Source organism: Chelon labrosus (genome assembly GCF_963514085.1).
Source record: "Chelon labrosus genome assembly, chromosome: 2".
Lineage (NCBI taxonomy): Eukaryota > Metazoa > Chordata > Actinopteri > Mugiliformes > Mugilidae > Chelon > Chelon labrosus.
The window spans coordinates 20,236,682-20,257,999 of NC_140338.1; the positions used below are offsets into that span (position 1 = coordinate 20,236,682).

At 42.3% G+C, this 21,318-nt stretch overlaps 1 protein-coding gene across 1 annotated transcript; it reads left to right on the forward strand.

Annotated features, from left to right (window-relative positions):
• The first annotated feature begins 4,509 nt into the window (after positions 1-4,509).
• spock3 (SPARC (osteonectin), cwcv and kazal like domains proteoglycan 3) lies at positions 4,510-21,123 on the forward strand. Its single transcript, XM_084567856.1, has 11 exons — positions 4,510-4,611; positions 4,780-4,902; positions 12,926-12,965; positions 14,976-15,084; positions 15,797-15,905; positions 16,065-16,173; positions 16,408-16,521; positions 16,623-16,844; positions 17,256-17,318; positions 17,412-17,549; positions 18,320-21,123. The coding sequence occupies exons 2-11, from the start codon at positions 4,780-4,782 to the stop codon at positions 18,475-18,477; spliced, it is 1,185 nt and encodes a 394-aa protein (XP_084423982.1). The 5' UTR covers positions 4,510-4,611; the 3' UTR covers positions 18,478-21,123.
• Positions 21,124-21,318: the final 195 nt, after the last annotated feature.

Consider the following 21,318-nt stretch of genomic DNA (forward strand, 5'->3'; position numbering starts at 1 on the left):
CTATTATGTCTGAAAAATATTTGTATGGAAACACGTATAGAAATATATAGCTATTAAATATGCCCTTCCTTGCCTTGACATCAAGCTATTCAGCTAAGCACGTTTAATAGCCTCTGAAAGCCAAGCTCATAAACCCTTGTTGTTGCTCCCTGAAACATGGTCCCTGCAATTATGTTGAGAGATTAACTGAATTAAATGAATGGGAAGCTGTCACAATAAGCTTTTGTGAAAAATAGGTTTGGATGACAGGCAAACAAAGGATATGAATGGAAGTTAATACATTTGCAGCTGTTTCTTTTGTCCACTCTACAAGTGCTTTAAGAAGCTATCAGTGTACGCTGAGTAAGAAGTTAATAAGGGAAAAATTGTATGCTGTAATGCTGTCCACCACAACCCTTGTGAATCGTGTTATATTTATTCGGACACAGTGAATGCAGTTTTTGCAATTTTGATTCAATCGGTTTGATCTGTGGTTAATTTCAAGGCTGCAGTTAGTAATGTTGTACTAGAAACACTACTAAAACATTAGAAATAGCTCAACAAAATTAGAGAAACCTCAACAAAAGGCAGTCTCAAGTCTAAGAATATCTGTCTGCAGGTTTGTGTCAGTATTAACAGTTATATATATTTTAAGAATGAAAGGATTTACCACCAGAAAGGCTCTTTGTCAAAGCCTGTTGTTAGGTCTTGTAAGCAGATCTCTTCGGTCTGGAACTTTTGTTCATGTAGAGCTGCAGTTTATGGTTTAAAGTCCACAAGTGTGTTTCTCAGTTGCAGCCATTTCCCGTTTGCTGCGATGTGTGATAATCACCACCAGGGGGAGAACACACACCATAACCAAAAACTCTGCAGGATATCCCCAATAGATGATTCATAACACAGAGACAAATTCTGTTAATAACCAAAGTTTTCACATGTTTTGTTCTGTGAGTTTATGTTTTGTTTTGTTTTTTCCCCCTGATCTAAATATAACGGAGCACTGTATGTGCACATGAAACCTTAACATGTTTCATGTGACTGTTTGGCAACACATCAAAAACCTCCTGTCGGATCCTTTGACTTGGAAGACTGTAGACAAATTACCCATCAAAGGGAAAATAGATCAAATGGTAAATGGATGCTAACTCAAAAAAGGAAAGGTTGCATGCATTCCAATAGCATTCAGTCAACTTTGTCGTTCAGGTGCCGTCAGCCAGGTCAGAAAGTGGCTATGTTTCCTTCTCTTTGTAAAACAGGCATTCGTTTTCCTCCCACAATAAACAGAGAAGAGATCAATGCATAATTTCGTTGAGTGAAATCATGTGCTTGCTTGGAAAATGAGCATCAGTCCAGAGGTCAAAAGAAGATTCATGCATTTTCTTTTTCTTATATCACTTATCTTACTCCCACCCTGTTTATTTTCTCTCTCTCTCTCTCTCTCTGTAGCTTCTCTTTCTGTCCCATGCTAGCTCCCTCGCTCTATAATCAGGCTTCTCGGCGATGGGCATTTTGTTTCTGCCTGCCTTATCTCCTCTTTGCAGTTTCCCTCTCTGTCATTACTCTGCTTTTAACGTTTCATCCTGGGGCTATAACACTGACCTTACAGTCACAGCTATGCTCAGAACGTCTGCTTTGAGAGATAGCACTCCACTCAGTCCTCCAGCCCCATGTGACGTCTCCATCTCCCTCTCTCAAACACGAACATCCTGAACAAACGCAGCCACATGGAGCTGGGTACGTATGCAGACACATAGGCCTCCACAAAACACGTTGTAGAAAGGCTTAAAATATACACTGACACACACATCTCACAATCTCAAATGGTGAGAAAGCAGCTGTTGCAAATACCGACTAAACCCACATGTTTCATTTCAGTGAAGAACAGAGAAATTCATTTAAAGATTCAGACGCACCTGAGCCTCGCTCCACTTCAGTTTTTTCTAATTTCGCTTCCTCTCCCATCACGATGAAGAGAGACAGAGGAGATGAGAAACAATCCATTTTTCCCACGGTTGTAATCTAGTTATTTACTATTTCAGTGCCACCCTCACCATTAAAGCATATTAAATTGAGCTGCATTGGGAATAACCTTAATTCTAACATAACAATATGCCCACGCAGTAAATAAGTCTGATGTAGAATCTCTGAGCCTCACTTCTTGTGGCAGCAATGGAGAAAATCTCTACAGTCAGAGAGGAGGATATTCCAATGAAATACCTTCATGTTTTTTTAAGATAATGACATGAAGGTGTCGTGTTTGAGCGTCCACATACTTTTGGCTCGATGGTGTGTGTGTGTGTGTGTGTGTGTGTGTGTAAGCTTTGCTTTCTGCTGCAAAAATGCAATCTTATGGAACTGCATGCATATGTTTTTGTCTCTGCTTTTTCTTTTACCCCTCACCTTAGCTCACCACCTTTTTTCCTCTCGTTTTCTCCCTCCCACCGTCTCCAGTGAGCAGGTGCACAGCGACAGAGTCACTGAGCTGTGAAATCTCTGCTCCTTGAGACACGTTTGTGCCTCTTCTATCCAAATACTGGCACACACAGACTCACATGCTCGCACATTATCCGGTTTTGGTCCCATTTCCTTTTCCACCATCTCTCCCTTCTCATATTTCTCTCTCCCAGTTTGGATACGGCCAAAGATTTGCTATGTTTATTACTTCACTTAAGAGGACCAATAAAAACCTCAAACTGTAGCAGAATGTCAAACCTTTGTAGTTTCATTAGGCAGAACAGAAGTCTTTGTGAGCGTTTGCATGCGTGTGTGGGTGTTAATGTGTGTGGAGCACTCTGTGTGTCTCTCCTGCATATGTCTCTGACCACATCTACATCTTTAATGTCTCTGACTGAATAATGTATGAACCCCCAGCCTCGAAGACGCACACATACACGCGCCTCCTTTACTGCTTCCATTTTCTCAAATGTCATCAAGCGCAAGCTAACAGTAAGCCATAAAAAAACTAAAACTAAAATCTCTTGTCATAACCGAGAGCGGATCACCTTGTGTTGATTAAAGAGAACAAAGCAAAGTTCAAAGTAGACCAAAGCCTCTACCTCTTTCAACTACTATTTTTTTTTCAATACCAACTTCCTGTTTACATGCTGCAAACTTCCTGTTGGAACCAATACAGAGTTCTTGCCATGCATTTTTGTACTTGTCTGTACCTGTGTGTGTGTTTATGTGTTTGACCGTTCGGCCACTCAGTCGTGCACGCCACACATGACACAATCCTGTGTGTCTCTGGGATGCGGTCATGCATGCTTCGTGGTTCTAATTTGACTTTCAAATGCCTGCACTCCGTCATTTTTCCACACATGCCCACACACACACACACACAAACACACTCTCTTGCCTCTCGTGGAGATGAAGATGTGACGCTGAGGTCAAGGTTGGTTTCTACAGCAACAGCGCATAATAATGGCTCGCCCCACCTGACCACCAGGTCTCTCTCCTCTCAGCCTGATAAGGATACTCTCTTACTTGTTCATCCTCTCCGTGGGTTGATTGTTCTTCTTTCAAATCAACATCTTTTTTGTCCTACACTTTGTTTCTCATGTTAACTACAGAACTGTTGACGATTCAGGAAGGAAAAAAAATGAAGAATTAAAAGGAGAAAAATAACAAAGGCAGATGTTTCAATACCGGGTACGAGCCGTCTGGCAGAATGTTTTATGGAGGAGGGTGATGAAGTGAATCATACGCTAGAGCTGTAGCGCTCACCAAAGTTTTAATGTAGCTGAACGTCTTTAGGAGATATTGACCTGACATGTTACACGAAGCTGTACGTTCTGAGTTAGTCTTTTTTTTTCTGCAAACTGTCTGCAAACCGTAAGCGTGACAAATCCACAATATGGTCCCTGTGGTCTCCTGTTAAAAGCAAAAGTGCAACCAATCACCCCCCCACCCCGAAACCCTTCCAGTCACATGCAAACACTCAGAGGAATGTTTTCGGTGTTGCATGCCCCAGACAAGACAAATCTAACAGAAAGTGGTTCCAAAAAAATCATGCAAAGTGGTGCCATTTAGGTTCTTATGGAAGCTATGTCATCTTGTAGCATCAGTTTGCAGTCTTCAACTAAACTCTGCCTGGAATCAAACTTTCTCATAAGTCATTACAGTGCAAGAAACTCTGATCAGCCTCTGACTTAGCAGAAGCATTAAAGAAGACACTATCTTACGCAGGAGAGCTGGTGGACATAAGTATTTCTTTTGTTAAGTATCACTCCTTTTATCTCCAGGCTACTTTTATCTGAAATTATTGTGGGTTTTTTTTTATATTAATGCGTCCCTACAACAATAACAAAACGTCCCTACAACTTTAGAATATTTCAGTAACGTAGTGATCAGTGGAAATCACTTCAGCAGCGGTCTGATAACAACCCACAGTGAACCATCGTGCTTGTTTCCGCAGCGATGGAGGGTGCGGTGGGGAGGAGGAGGAGGAGGAGGAGGAGAAGGGGGGGGCTGACACAGCGCAGGGCCCGCGCACGGTGCCATGCGCGCTCCCGTTTCTGCTGCGCACAGACGGCCGGTGCGGAGAGACAGAGAGGGAGGAGAGAGGGCTGCTATTACTAGTGACAGAAAACGGCAGCGAGCACATACAGTCTGGAGAGCAGCTGATGCGACAAGGTAGGAGAACACCCCCCCCACACTCGGCATCGCCACATTCAGTGTTGACGTTCACTATTGCTGGCCGACGTGATGCAGATGCGAGCCGCTTGCGTTTCCAGCGCGATTGCGGTGTCCTACAAGCCTCATCCAATGTCCTCTCTCCGTGCTGTTGTTGTGTGTCCGCAGATGCTGAGCGTCGCCTTGCTGTGTGTGTGCGCCGTCGCCTTTGGACACGTCTCCGCTCGCTCCGACAGCGGCAATTTTTTGGATGATAAGTGGCTCACCGGGAGATGGGATAAATTCAGAGACGTAAGTCATATTTCAGGCTTACATTATTATTATCGCCTCTCCCCTCCACATGATCTCATTTACAAGCCCCCCCCAACCCCAACACCCCTCCTCCCTTTCTCCCTCTATAGCCACCCTCATTGGTTTGCGATCATGCGCTCCTCGTTTTGTCGTTGTGTCCAAGCGACGCGTCACGGGGCTCACTGTGGCGTTTGTCACACGTTCATCATCCGCTCCGCTGAGACACTAAATACACTAATAACGGCACCGGGATGATCTTTGCCCGTGGGCGTGTTGTTCGCGATGCCAGAGCTCGCTTAAGAGAGACGGGCAAGGCCTCCGCGAAGCACAATGGCACGGAGCAGTCTGCGAGGCACCGCCGTGTCCCCCGAAAGGGGCCTAATAATTACGGGCAGGTATGAGGAGGCAGCCCGCAGCAGAGAGGCCCCAATGCCCCGCTCGGTTAGGATAAACACCTGTCACGAGGTAGTGGCAAACCAGTGAGGAATCAAGTCAAGACTATCACGCTTTTGGTTATCACGTGTACCTGAGCGCAGTGTCAAAACAAGCCCTGGACGGTTGTTTGTTTAATGGATGTCGCGATTGTGTGCGTGCGTGTGACAATGCGAGGCGTGAACAACAATAACAGGCACCACTTGCAGCGACTTGGCAGCGTGATCAGAGGCTTCAGTGTACGTGTCACGACTATCAACAAGCGGTTAAGTGCCTTAAGTGGCCCCTTATATAAGCGTGTCAGGGTAATGGCGGCTGACAGCACCTTGTTGGAGTCCGTCGCCGGCAGAATAATCAGCTGTATCAGCTCAAATAAAATCACTGTAACACAGGTGGAAAGAAGAGACCACCGAGAGACACAGATGCACACAGAAACAGTGAGGCACCTTGCAAGGGGACCCACAATGCAACGTGTCCGTTGGTTTGAAGTGCACTTGTTTGCATCATTTGGGACTTCCTTGCATGCTTTTGTTGCAGTACTTTAAAAGTCCAAGATTATAGCACATGTTAGACTTTTATTTTGGCTTTGAGCAATGCCTTAAGATGATTTTTTATGAAAATATATATCGGACCTATTTTACTTTAACAATGCAAGGTACAGTTTACAATGGTGGATATATATATAGTTTAAATAGCATCTATTTCGCCTCTAGCCAAATGGCTCGACACAACCATAACTGATTTGAGCAGGCTCCAACTTGTACTCACAATTAGATACACAAAAAAACATGCATGCCTCAACATACAGCATGTGCACCCACACACACACACACGGAGGCTTTTTGTACAGGATAGGATATGTGCCTTGATGGTGCCGCAAAACCAACAAGGTTTAACATATTGCATCCGCAAAAAAAAAATAAATAAATAAAATTACACTCCAATTTTGATGAAGGGTTTCGCCTCAACGCCTGCCGTAGGTGTCTGAATTAAAGCCTTGGATGTACTGTGAAATCCGAGACTGAGACTGAGACAAAAGCAGCAGTGACTTTGGTTCCAGTTTTTAAAGAGGAGGGCAAGTGAGTTTTGTATGTGCAACGCGTGAGCCGCGTCTCACTTTCTCTGCCAGTCACGCTCAAGAGTGTGCGCCCATCGGCTCAGGTGGACGGGATTTAGATTATGCAAATGGAATGCCTGGATCAAATGCTAGAGAGGAAATGTGATTGACCATGGCCATGTGCTGTGCCGTTTAAGATGATCTGACTACAAGTAGATAGATAGATAGATAGATAGATAGATAGATAGATAGATAGATAGATAGATGATGGGAAGGTACAGGATAATGACAGCGGAAAGGAAAGATGAAAGAAGGTGGAATGACTGGCGGTGAGAGGAACGCTCTCTGTGCAGTCATGTCTGTGTTCTAACCTTGAGGCTCAGGCATTAGAGATAGAGGTGGAGTGCAAAAGCATTATGTGCTCTGTACATGTGCGTGCATTTCATTTCCTGTTTCAGGGCTGTGTCCCAGATTGCCTATGTGTGCGCGTTTGTGTGTGTATGTGTGTGTGTTCTTTTGCATTTTTTTCATGCAGGGATGTGTCAGTATAGTATGAAGGCATTCATCTAAACAACAAAAGAGGCTGTGGAAGACTTGCAGGTTTTATTTATCTTTCTCTTTGCATGTTTTGTCGCCAATTAGTCTCGTATCAGCACTGCGCTGCACAGAGGTCGCAAAACCCTGTATAAATATAGCCCCATCCAAACTTAAAAATATATATATACATATAAATTCATTGTTATTTTTAACACTAGATAATTGTATCATAGATTTTGATTATGTGGGATTTAAGTTAAACCTGCTGTGTTTGAAGAGCCGTTTTTTAAATATGGTTTGGCGATTATGACATGGAAAATGCTGCTGAAGCCGAATTTCTGGATCAGTCTGTGCCTGTGTTAATCTCGATGCGCCGCAGCTAGGAGCATATACAGTCGTGCACAACGGAACACGTGAATCTTCTCGGCACTGTCACATACCGTGCACATAGTACAGAGGTTAGAGCTCGAGGGGGGGGCAGTTGGCACAGGAGCAAGCTGATTGTTATGACACATACCGCACAGCCTTTGAACACAAATATGATGTAAAATGTTCTTATGAGACACATGGCCTACATACTGTCTCTTTACAGGAAGTGAAACGACTGAGCTGCTTCAGTTAAACTTCAAAAATGCAAGTTTTTAAATGAACTGCCAGATTTGTTTTTTGTTTTTTTTTATTTCAGTGTGAGAGTTAACTAAGTGGAGATTTACCAAATCTTCAAATTAAATCAGACGGCATCACACAAACTCACCTCTAGGTTATTTTAAACCAAATATTAACTTCTTATTTGTCAGATTTTGTCATTGCATAACTAAAACAAGTGACAAAGCACCGGATGTGACACATTAGAATTCTTCTAAATTAAAATGTGAACTGGTTTTCAGACTTAACTCCACAAAAATGGCACCAACCTCAACTTACAAAACATCTTTCCAATAATATTCAGCTAAATGACAAAATAAGACAAGATGGATCATAAAGTTGTTAATTTGGACTTCAGGAAGAACTCAACACACAAGTTCTGTAATATATCTACAATTTAGGAGATGGGGGCCGACTGCGCAGCGTGATACCCGTCCTTAAAATGATTCCTGTTTTCTATGCCTGCTGGTAGTTTGTACAGATCTTGTACAGATTTACCGCCTGCTCTCAAAGTTGTTAGTGCTATGTTAAAATTAAGACCAATATGATCAACATGCCTAAATATACCTTTCTTCATTTCCTCAAAATGGCAGCCGTGCACCCCCTTAGGCTACATTTAATGTGCCAAACCTAGATTTAAATTTTACATGTTAGGCATGTGCTGTTGCTTTCATCTTTCAGCAAGAGCCATAAGTGGGTCTCATGCTAAGTGCACCAGATAGGATCTTGGACGCTGATTTACTGTAAGTCCTGATAGGATGGCTGGAGAGGCCCGGGGCTGTCTCTGCTGCGCCGGTGCCATCTCAGTTTTTAGACGTTCTGCTCTTCTCGCCGGACCTTGGCTGGCTGACAGCGCTGGCACAGACAATCTGAGGAGGAAGATAATTTTAACAGCAGGAGGACAAACACGATGAAGGGTGTTTGGTGACGCATGAGGCACTTAATTGCACGGCATAGTATAGGAGCAAATTAACATCTTGTTTAAGATTAGTCACATTAAAGCAGATTATACCTTTTCATCCTCCCCTCTCCTCTCCTCCTCCATTGTGTGTTTTTATTGTGCGCCTCTTCCCTGTGTTGTTTGTGTTGTGGAGTGTAAATGATGTAGGGAAGGTACAGAGCTTGAGGCCTTTTCCACTTCAAAGCACCTTAGCGTGGAGTCGTGTGTGTTCGTGCGCGCACGCATGCGACAAGCTTGAGCAAGACAAGCAGAGCCAGCCCACTGGAAAACATGCACATATTTCTCTTGTTGGATGTCGGGAGGGAGGCAGCAAGGGGCAAGGAGAGGGAAGGAAGCCATTATAAACACAATGAGGAGGGTTGAAATCAGATCTGGGGAAATCTGAACAGGAGGTGAGAGAAGAGGTTTTTAGAACAAAAAACATATTAACTGGGCTTTTTATTTTTTTTTCTATAGGCGTGCTGATGAAGCTTCCCAAAATCAGTATGCACAACAGCAGATTAGTCCAGATGCACATGCTGCTGTTTCCTATGTGTATTGGTGCATATGAGTGAGACAGGCTGTGATAACCGTGAGCGAGAGAGACAAATATATGTGGAAAGAAATGTAAATTGAAAAGTTGCTATTCAAAAGTGCACTCAGGACACCATTAGACCTATTGTTGAATTTTTGGGCTTTTTGTTGTACATTATGTGCGGAGAAGTGCATTCATCCGGTTACGTGCTGACAGATTCTGGCACTACAGTAGGAGCCGTGGCGATAAGTTTGTTCGTAGACCTGTCTAATGTGTGTGTGTGTGTGTGCATGGGACGTCCGCACGCGCTTCTGTGTGTGTCCGTTGATTCCATTAAGGAATCAGACCGCAAGCACTTTTGTTGTCTTGACTGGTCTAGAGGGCCTTGCCCCCGTAATGCAATGTTCTCATTATTCAGTCTCCGTGGCCTGCAGTGCTAGAAAGAGCCCGTCCTGAGCAGGAACGAGCACACCACTGTCTGGCTTTATTTTTGCTAAGCGTTCACCGTGGCGGCTGTCTTTATATTAAGAGGTTAACAGGAAAGAATTTTACTGTGGATAAGTTTTGAAGGTTGGAAGGGACAGAGAAAAAGAACGTGCGATGCAGTGAAGGACAAAAATGACCCTGTTCAACATACAGGACACAAGGATAGAGGGAGATACCCTGACAGTTAAAGTCATACTAAGTAATAGGGGATTTTGTGGCAAACAGTTTGAAATCATTCATTGCATTAATGCATGAAGAGTAAATCCTTTCAGTAAAGTTGCACTCCTATGTTACGTAGATTTAATTACTTCAGTTTCAGCAAATACGAAACAGCATTTGCAAAAGAGATATTAAGTCATAAAGAGCAGGTCCTTCGCAATGTGTCAATGTGACAGTTGCCTTCACGGCTGACAGTACAGGAAACCTAGCCTACACTGCTGAGACTACACCTCATAAACCAGTGCTGCAGACAAGTGCAAGGTGTGAAAACACTTTTTAGCTTCCTGAAGCAAAAAAAAAAAGGACTATTAAAAAAACAACAACATTTAAATATGGTATTGCCAGATAAATAACTAATCCGCACAACCGCCTTTCATTAAGCACTGAACCCTTCGAACTGTGCAAACTTCTCAACCCAGAAAACTAGATTCCTGATGAAAACTGTGCAACATCTGATGCAACGACTGAAAACGATTGGAAGCAGATAATAGGAAGTAGTACAGTACACTGCAGTACTCCATCTTTATATCAAAAAATACACTCAAATTCCCCAAAGTCCTGCCTTGCCTGTGACGAAAAAGTTAAACTTAGCTTAGTTACTATAATTATTACTGCCACCACTGCACCTGTCACTGTATTAGTCTACAAAGGAACCCCTGCACAACACAACTACCCTCATTTGCTGAGCGCTCAGTGTTCGCTTGAGGTTTTTTTTTTTTTTTATAAAATGTTTGAGGTAGTTTTGTTGCGCTTTAATTGCTTTCTGCAACACAAGCAATTACTCCTTTCTGTTTCTTACCGTGGCCTTCCTGTGCGATGGCTCATTTAGGACTCATCTCTCGCCTGTTTAAACAACAGCGAAACGCATTCCACGTCTCCCCATATAAAAATACCACTATAAATCTGCAGTGGATATGTGAGTGTGAGGCGCCCATAGAAATAACCGAACAGTATAGCAAAGAAAAAAAAGATCTCACTGAGTCAGAAGACGCACTGTCATGTTTACATTAATCTCTTGAAGACTCACCGCAGCCCGACACATAACCACGACTTGCAGCACCCTAACCATTGCCCCGACCTTAATTTAAATCTGACATTACGCTAACCTCAGTCAAGTCGTTCTTTTGAAATGTAAATATTTCTGCATTCATGTTGAGCAGTGCACATATACACAAAGAGACAGAGAAAAGGGAGAGAGAGAACATGTAGTTTCTAACCAAATGAGGTTGTGCGCAAGCAGTGGCATTGTTCCTGTTTTTTTTTTTTTAAGCAAATTAAATTAGTATTTCATTTGCATAGATTTTTAGGATACATTCATTTTGCATTTTCTTTCTAAGTGACTTGCATAATGACATGTTCACACTGTTAATAGCCCAGTTTAGGGTGAGAGTTAAGGTCAATCCCTATTAAGCCACACGTTAAATTCCGTATAACACCTCCATAGGATGTTATTATTATGTAGTTGTTTTTTTAACTTCATGATGTAGACTGATATATTTTCTGTCCATGCTGCCTTATCTTGCATACAGCCAGAAGTAACTTCTCCTACTTACCAAACACAAGTCTGCAAAGTAGTCTCTAATCACAATCACATGTGCTTGTGGTTAGTGCACAAAGACGGCACAGCTTCACTGTTTTGTAAAATGGACTTCACAGAAAATCACTTGAGGAATACCAGTACTTAACTGAATTAGGATAATGAATTCTGTAGGTATGTATATTGTACGTATTCCCAGTTTGAATTCAGTGCTTAAGCATGTTGTGGATGTAGTTAAGCTCAGGTTAAATCTTTAAAAATTAGATTTTGGGGCTTTGAGTGTGACTGAATGAGGACGACGTACACAACAGAAAGGAGACGGATAAGATTATCCCTGAGACAGAGTCAGTTGAATGTTGGGTTTGAATGGATGCCCAAACACAGAAGGGGAGACCAGACAGTGAAATCTCTAAATTCAGACTGTGCACCAAAACACACACAGCTCGCCATTTCTTAAGCTCCTTTCACATTAGCATCATAAGCCAGCACCTGCTGGGTGTGTCTCCTCCTTGTCCTTCTATTAAAAGCTGGCAAACCGCTCACCTCTACGCATTCCTTATTTAGACTGTAGGAGCCTATTCACAGGCAATGGGCCGAGTCGCTTGACTGCATCTAGCAAGATTTAACCTGAGCGAAGCATTTTGCTGCAGACAGATGTTTCAGTGTTGAGAATAAATACCGCACTGGATGTTTTCATTTTTAAAACTTGGTGAGGCAGAAGGCTTTTCCTGCATACAGAGTGTGTATTGTAAAATATAATAACACATTGCCACAGAGGCGCCTATATTTTGATATAAGTGATTTTAGACTTGCATTTGCATTTAATTTCCACAAATGGGATCAATTTGTGACAGAACTACAAACTATGAACAGAAAAATAATGTATTCTCACAAAGGCTTCTTTTAAACTAATTTTTTTAAATGATTTACAGAATATTGGACAAATGACGTACTCTCCTTTAAGGTGCATTGTAAATTTTGCTGGCTTTACTATTTGACTGCCATCAAACCTAATTTAATTTGACTGAATGTCTTATGCCTTCATTTAATTTAAACAGTCAAACTCATCGTTTCTGATCTCTAAAAGCCCGTCGCAGTTATTGAAATCTGCTTCAAATTGAATTTTCATAACCTAAATCCTAAAAACACGCCTTTTGGCATCTTTAAACTGTTAAATGTTTTTGATTGATATGATATCCCTCCTCTGCCGTGTGTGTATATGCCATGTATAAACAAAATCCAATTACGTGACATAACAGAGTACAATGGGCAGCATATGTGCTCACACATAAAGAGGTAGGGGCCCCTTTAATGCATGCTACTGCTGAGAGCCGCTGTCATAACATCAACATCATCTCAACCACATAAGTGCATGCTCCACATGTCATAGTCTGTTTATGTGTGTTTCCTAGAAATCCATGTGTTTATTTGATTGCGCAGTGTTTTCAGTCATGAAGACAAACCTAATCAAAATTAACTCCTGGTTCTCTGTCTCTGTAATGCTTTCTCCTAAAGGAAGTGGAGGTTTGTATGACTTGTTAATAGTGCATGAGGACCTATAGTCTGCCATGTATTATTTACCCAAGATGATACTTCTATTATATTTTCATTATTTTGTTTATTGATTGATTTCAGGAGCCTGGAACATGGACTCCATCCAAGCCCTTCGATCAAGGTGGGTGTTGCGCTGTGAGCTGTGTGATAAAACAAGACAAAAAAAAATACCAGAATGACCATAGCTGTTCCTGCATATCATGTTCACACTGTTGCCTGACGTTTAAATTTTAATCACAGAAGATGTAATTAGATTTTGAGTATATAACTTGAGCAAAATATGAAGTCATAGAGACAGGATTCAGACAATAGTAATTACTGGATGGCGTCTACATTTGATGCTGATTCCCACACTGCAATCAATAGTTTTGCAAATGCAATATCACATTTTCAACAGATGATAAGAAACAGTATAAAGTATATTTGAGCTGCAAGGAATTCAAAAGGATGCTTCATGCTTTTACACTTTACACTAAGTTCATGTAACTGCGTCTGTTGTTTCGACTGTATTACAAAAGGTGGATGCAGCCACTAGTGAAGTCAAAAGGGGTTAAAGCGCAATGTAATATTTTAACTATCCTATCTGTGTGGTGGTAGTCATTTTAGAAATAATTCCATAATAAAGTAGATATTAGGTCTCAAAAAGAGAGTCTGTTTTTTGGGGGCATACCTGATTGACACGTCTGGTCTGGAGTGATTGATGAGCCATTCTTCAGTCAGATCCGCCCCTTGCTCCTCTCTGCTTCCTCCTTTTTGTCCAAATATGATCACTTCTGGCTACTAAAAAAAAAAAGATGGCTACAATCAAATGTCAAACTCAAAGCTTCAAAACGGCGGTCCACCAACCATGTGACTTCACTTTGGCTACATTGATCTCACATACAGTCTGTGGTTTCTGCTTTAGTGGAATCATCTTCCCTGAACCACTCTGGTTCCCACGACCCTTGTAAACATAATATTGCTGGTAAGCTATGATTACCAATTAGCGTCCACCCTGTGATTCAGTATTGCTCTGTGGTTGGAGTATAATGGAAACTGGCAACTTTAAGAAAAAAGTATTTTCTGTCTGTCTGATCTGATAGGGATGCTGCAGTCCATGCTCATACTTTATGTTTTTTTGTGAAAAACGGTTTTTACTACATTATATTTCTATGTTACCCACAATTCCTTTAACTACAACAACCAGCTAAAACAAAAAGGTGATTTTCTATTCTTGAGGCATCTTATTTCTCACTGTATTACTGACAGAGATAAGCCCTTACACACATCCTGGCACACCAGGACACGGGCATGTTCACTCTCACTTATCACTGTATCCTCAAACACATCCCCACAGACAGGGAGAGACACGTCAGGAAAACAATAGCATTAGATAGTGCGTTGGAGGATGGAGGCAGGATAATCTGCCAAAGCTGCTCAGGGATTACAGTAAGGTTCTCTAGAGCAGAGGACACTCACGAACTGTTCTGAGAACAGCCAAAGGTCTTAGATCGTGCTCTTTAGGTGTCTCGCTAAAGTCTGACACGGGATCAGAAACAGCCAGCTCTTCTTTACCGGCAAAGATCATACCCGCTTCCTGAGATTCAGATCTAAAATCAGCCCTCGTCTTGAGAGCCACGTATGTCTCTCAGCTGTGAGATCTGACTCTGGATCAGTTGGATGATCTCTGCAAGAGCACACATGAGAATGACACTCGGAGCAGGCTGATGCAGGATCAGAAGTAGCCGCTAAAAGCAGTTCCATCTGTTTTTAGCTGTAAGCATACTTAACAGCATTATGGCTTTGAGTTCAGTGTGAAAGAGAGACGTTGCCAGAGCACAAACACACTCACACATAAACACACAGCTAGATCTGTAACAGTCCATGCTGACTGGATCTCTAAGAATGAAAGGAAGTACGTGGTTAAACTAAGAATCACTGATGTAGAAATTCAAAGAACAAAATCAAAATATGACCTTGGACGATTCTCTTTCTGTACACACACACACACACACACACACACAGGCTTAGTCTCTCTAGGAAGCTCTGTAATCAGAGATGTTTAGTCATACACACACACAAACACACATTTAGAGTAGGCTACACATACACAGGTTTAAGAAGTCCTTATGGAGTATGTTTGTGTTTTCAGGCCTTGATCCAGCCAAAGACCCCTGTCTGAAGATCAAATGCAGCCGCCACAAAGTGTGCGTGGCTGAGGATTATAAGACTGCAACTTGTGTCAGCCAGAGGAGAGTCAGGTAAGAACACACACACGCACAGATACACTTGCACTTTTAAACAGGCCTGTGTTTTTGCGTTCAGAAGTTTCCGTGACAAATAAAGCCACAAATAAAACCTGAGTGACAGCGGATCAGAATCTCTAAATCTCTTTATTTCTTAACGTCACCGCCTGTTTTCTCCTCCCTCACTTTTTTCCCCGCTCACTTATTTATGCTGAACGATAAGTAGCGACACCAGTGCTGCGGCTTTTTGTCTTGTCTTTTTTTGTTTTTTTTCCCAGCTCGTCTACTGGTCGCTAGGCTCTCTTGTGACTGTTGTGTGACATTACCGTTTGGTCCAATTACCCCAGCACTGGCACTGCCTTACAAAGTCCTGCCAAGTGATATGAATGGGCTTTGTGTGTGTGTGTGTGTGTGTGTGTGTGTGTATGTGTGTGTGTTTCTGTCTGGGACACTGCAGACTGGACAGAGGACAGTAACACCATACTGACCTCATTTCCCATTCTTAGCAACAACACAATTCCCACTACACAGTGCTGGCAAATCTGCAAATAATCACACACAAATCCTAAACCCATGTCTCATTCCTAAAATTGATGTAAGTACAAGACAATGTCTCACGGGTGCAAAATGCTTGGAAAACACTGTATCTAATAAATCTGGGAAGATGCGGTGCATGCAGCTCCAATGCATTCAGTGAGATGCTCAGACCTTTGAATCTCCTCTGCAGTTTTAAAGATGCCAGTCTGTACCAGAGTCCAGGGTCAAAGTGCACACCCTGCCCCGTGGTTCACCCCTCGCCTGTTTGTGGAACTGATGGCCACACCTACTCCACCAAGGTACCCAAACACACACACACACACACACAGGAGCGCACAATCACTTCATCTCTCACCCATTAGTAACTCGTTGTTTTCATTTCCTCTTGATGAGACATGCATCTTGATTTTGGCTTCCTCTTCTGTCTGTCTGTCTGTGTGTCTGTTGCTCCTCATCAGTGTAAGTTAGACTACCAGGCATGCATCACAGGGAAGAAGATTGCCGTGAAGTGTCCTGGCATGTGTCCTTGTCCTGCTCAGCCCGAACAGAGTTCTGCAGAGAAGAAAGGTACACTGTTCTGCATGCACTATTGCACACTGCAAGCAAGGACACTCCGCAGAGGAAACAATAAATTCCCCTTAATCAAAAAGTTTTCCACTTCATATTTAATGTAAAGCTTCTGCCGTGCTAAAGTGCCTTTGTGGCACTAAATCTCTGCAGCTTTCAATGCAGCTGTGCCATAGCTGGAGACACCGAAGAATCACTTTACCGCCATTAATCATTAGTGCTGTTATTCCTCAGTGTGCAGTGAGTCGGATCTGAAGGAGGTGGTGAGTCGCCTGAGAGACTGGTTCAGAGTGCTGCACGAGAATGGCAACCACAAGAGGGTCAAGATCCAGAAGCCAGAGAAGAACAGTGAGTGATGGCAATACCTGAGTGGAGACACACCATTCATTCATACCCAGAGATATCTCACTACACCTATACACTCCCTCTACTTTAATCTTCTCCCATAGAGTTTGACGTCGGGGCCTCACCTATTTGTAAGGATCCCCTGGGCTGGATGTTCTCCCGGCTGGACACAAACTTTGACCTGCAGCTGGACCAGTCGGAGATCAAGAGCCTCTACCTAGACAGGAACGAGCCATGCTCTGACGCGTTCTTCAAATCCTGCGATACACACCCCGACAAAGTCATAACCAGCTCTGAGTGGTGCACGGGCTTCCAGAGGTACACAGGTATGGCATCTGCACGCGCTTACCTGAAAGTACAAACACTCGGAACGAGACACAGAAATAAAAGGCACCTTCTATTCAGTCATATTCCACCTTGACATGTGCACCACGTTACTATACTCTCTACAGCACAGTGAAAAGCAGCAGAATGCAGTACAGTAAACTGCAGAAAATACCATTGTGTGAGATTAGGGGTGAAAATTAGTTTTTCTCTCTCTTTTTTTGGGAAATAAAGGAACTGTATTTACAGATGAGTCACCGGCGCTGCACTCGTAAACGCTAAGACAGCAGGATAACAAACATCATGACGAAAGCAAAAAGTACACAAACAAAGCAAGCCTCACACAAACAGATGCATTCCCCAGAAAAGCCGACTCCTGCAGTTTACCAAAGTCCCCCGTCTCTTCCTTTCAGATTCTCCTTGTAAAGCAGAGCTGTCCAGTATCAACAAAAAGCAAGCCGGAAAGAAGTTACTCGGTGAGACACGCAAACACGCACACACACAAAAAAACCCCATTGTGCTGCCTGAACTCACTGTGTGCGTCTGTGTGTTTTGGCTCGAACCTGCAGGTCAGTATCTGCCGTCCTGTGATGAGGACGGTTACTACAGGTCCCACCAGTGTCACAGCAGCAGCGGCCAGTGCTGGTGTGTGGATCGCTATGGCAACGAGGTGGCAGGCTCACGCACCCATGGCCCTGCAGACTGCGGTAGGCAGAACCCCCGAAGAGGACAGTTTCTGTTTTTGTGCTGGGTGATTTGTTTCAAGATGACTTGGGACTCGTGTGTTTTCAAATTCCATGAAACTGGTCCAAACATTGGTATTATAAAACTGTGAAAACAGTGAAACACGTATTTATTTATCAGCTAATCAAGATGTCAATCAAGATATTTTACTCAGATTACTTAGATTTACATAGATTATGCTGACATCTTTTGTCGTTGATTGCGGCCTTTGTGCCTACCAGCTGCTTGGAATGGTTTCATATTTTGGTTTCATATTTTGTATGGTAAACACGGGAGTATCAGAGGTTTCAGTAAAGTCTTGGCAAGAACTCTTGGCAGAGAGGGCGGGGTTCTGTGCTATGCTAAAATTTAACCTTAGCCTGTCTAGCTCCTTTATCCGTCCTGCACTTCAAAGGTCACTTGCCAAGAATGACGGCCATCGTTGCGCGTACAGTTTCAGTCACTGACCACTTGACCTTCAACACGATTGACAAGAATTTGGAATCATAGACTGTATATAACAAAAAATACGGTCTCCAAGCGTCACCGACTCACTATCCCATCATGTGCAACAAAGTGAAAATCTTAAAACCGAGGCTAGCTACTAGCTTGCTGGCATGCTAACTTCTGTCTATATTTCCGCAACTGAATACATAAACGTCTTTATCATGTCAAAGATCGTTTTTTTTCCCCCCATTCTTCTAATAATTTTAATTAGTTTTTGAACATAACTAGGTTTGTTCTCTGTTTCCAGGCGTGATCTTGGAGTCTTCTGGAGACCTCGGCAGCGGAGACTCGCTGTTCACCGACGACGACGAAGATTCGTTCGTCCTCAACGACCAGGCAGGTATGGACGACGAGGACGACGAAGATGAGGACGATGGTGACGACAACGACGAATACCTGTCATAATTTAAAAAAATAATAATAATAATAGTAATAATTTGAAAAGAAAAAAGTGAAAACTGTTTGTTTGGTCAAACTGCACGTTTCTAGGCGACTCCCCAGGCAGATACTTAATCGTACTAACAGCCTATGGACTACTCTCCGTGTATTGTTTGTTCATAAGTTTAAAAAAAAAGAAAAGAAAAAAAACGATATTCCTGAAAACCGTTTATGATTTCTCTTCCTGTTTAAGTATAAAATATGAGTGGTTAATGGCACTTGTTCACTTGTGTGTCAGCCAACCAGAGAATATAACAAAGACTAATTGACAGCCGGTCCATTGCTTTGGATTTGGTCACGTGTGCAAAGACCTTCCCCTTCATCGGACAGTCTATGTCCTCCAGTGTGTCCTCGTGTCCTTGTGCAGCACTCCGATGCCTGAGTGTGTTTATGCCTAAGGCGCAACGTTAAAGAGATTTCCCTCTACTTCATTCCTTCATCTTCTTCCTCTCCTCCCCCAACCTCTCGAGTCCTTATCAAATGTTCCTGTGTATAGGTGGGATTTTGATGATGTAGATAAGAGAATATTGCACTCTTTAGGTTTCTTCTGATCTTGATTTGTAACTGTGACTGTAACTGTGTGGAAAAAAACAAGATAAGAGTTAGACATGCTTCATTAAGAGAATTAAGTTTTAAAAAAAAAACAACAAAAAAAAGAAATACACGCAAAAAGAAGTGAGTTGGATAACAATCAGAACCGTCATGCTAGCTGTTTTCACCGAGACACAAATCGAGTCAAATCATCTCAAAGGCTCAGCAACAAGGAAAGACAAATTGCTTTTTTGGCCGGTGGTGTTTCCGGCAGGGGAAATATTATTGTTATCTATTTTTCTAATCCATTGTAGGGTGAATACAGAAGATGAAACATATTTGTCTTAGCATGTCCAATACTGCGTGATGTTGTTTCAGTCTGTAGAACCAGAGGCTAAAACCCCGCGTGGAACTCATAATGTTACCGAGAAGCATGCACAGATGAAGCTACACTTGCGTGGATGTAAACCGATTAAGAAAAAAACAAAGTTTACGAACCTTTGATAGGCCGGTGAGCTCTGAGAAAACCTCATCGTGAAGAAATTGTGGTGGTTTTAAATTTGCAGATCTTGGGCTGATTTGAGCACACAGCGAGACAAAACAAATCTCTTGCACAGTAATGAAACCACAGAGCCATGCAGACCTGTTGAAAATATCGGGCGGGGGTTAAAGGATAAGGCGTGCCTTTTAGTGGGAAGGAAGGATGGTGGGAGAAGCATGGTTACTGGACTGACATAAACTTGTCATTACACTTCATAAGAGTGGCTTTACACCTGCAGTGGATTTCGGTAAGGCGTGTGTTCTGAGTCTCTCTTATGATGTGTTTCTTATAGGCCATACTTCAGATCTCTTGATTTGTACATAGGATAGCTAGAATGTAGAGAAGCACAGAGATGCTTAGCAGTTAAGGCATACAAACACTTAGATTCTGCTGGATTTGAAAATGTTTTATATATTATACACTGGCTAGAGGAAGCTTTGGTTTAGACAGCTTTATATGAAAAAAAAAAAAGGATGATCATCTTACAGTGTTCGCTTTTACTTTGTTTTCAAAAGCTTGATTTGTACCCGCTCTAACTACTTATAGTGTATATCTGTCAGGGTGGAAAATGTATTCTGATCCCAGATGTGTGTACTGTCGATGAGTCACATGACTGTTTATGCTGACCTGGGATCAGCTGCGCTGATAATTTTCGATTAAAGCCGCCAGGCTTCATTTTGAATCTGTTGAAATTCCATGTTAAGACCTGAAAAGTGCCATTTAACTGTCCTATAGTTGTTTTGTTTTATTGTTTGTCCTTTCTCTTTATTTCTGTTTTTTTTTTCTTTTTCGCTTCTCTCATCCTTTCTAACATGGAATTTCAATACACTTTACAAACTGGAAAACGTTTCAGTCTTAAAGTGTGCTGTTCCATGAGTGTGACGACATGCAAATCATTTTGATGACCTCAGACACTGTAGCCACTCTCAACCAATCACACACTGTCATCACAGCTCTGATAGTGTTTAAAGGTTATGATACAGATGCATTTTTTACGGTGTATGTTTGATTTGCTGAAATAAAGGCTATATTGACCAACGTCTGCATCGTATATAAATACGTCAACATAAATACAACGCAGGAAACTCCTGATTCCGTCTGACAGTGTTTCTGTTCCAGATTGAATGTTTCTGTTCTCTATTTGTGTGCTTAAATTTAGGAAAAGGCGAACAAGTTGCTGAGGTTGGTGCGCTTTCAAAACTGGGTAAGTTTGAGTATATGGGAAATGAGAAAACACACCTCAAACCTCCTATTTTCAGATGTACAGCTGTTGCTGAGGGGGGTAATGAGATGACACAACATTAGTGTTTGTGCATGACATAAATATAAAAGGAAAAAAAAGAAACTGTCAGCGGTCAGGAGTGACTAACTGCGCTTCTGTTGGCAGGCGATGAGTGCTGCATGTGTGCAGGAACATTACTGCATTATGTAGGAGAAAAACCTGTGAATATTTTATGAGTCACATCGTTCCCATCACAATACGCACATGCATAGATGCAACATAAGCAAACGTAAACATACGTGCAGCAAAATACGCAACGCATGAAAAAAAAAAAGGCATGTTCGTTGACCTGGAATAGTTTGTTTGTCTGCCTGTGAAAATAAAGTGTGTGCGTGTATTTTATTCAACACAGGCTGCGCTGCAGGAACTCACACAATGGGTACATGTGTATGTTGGCAACAGGACCTGTCAGTAGCTCCAGATAGGGAAGTCACTGGGTAAATATGAAATGTTC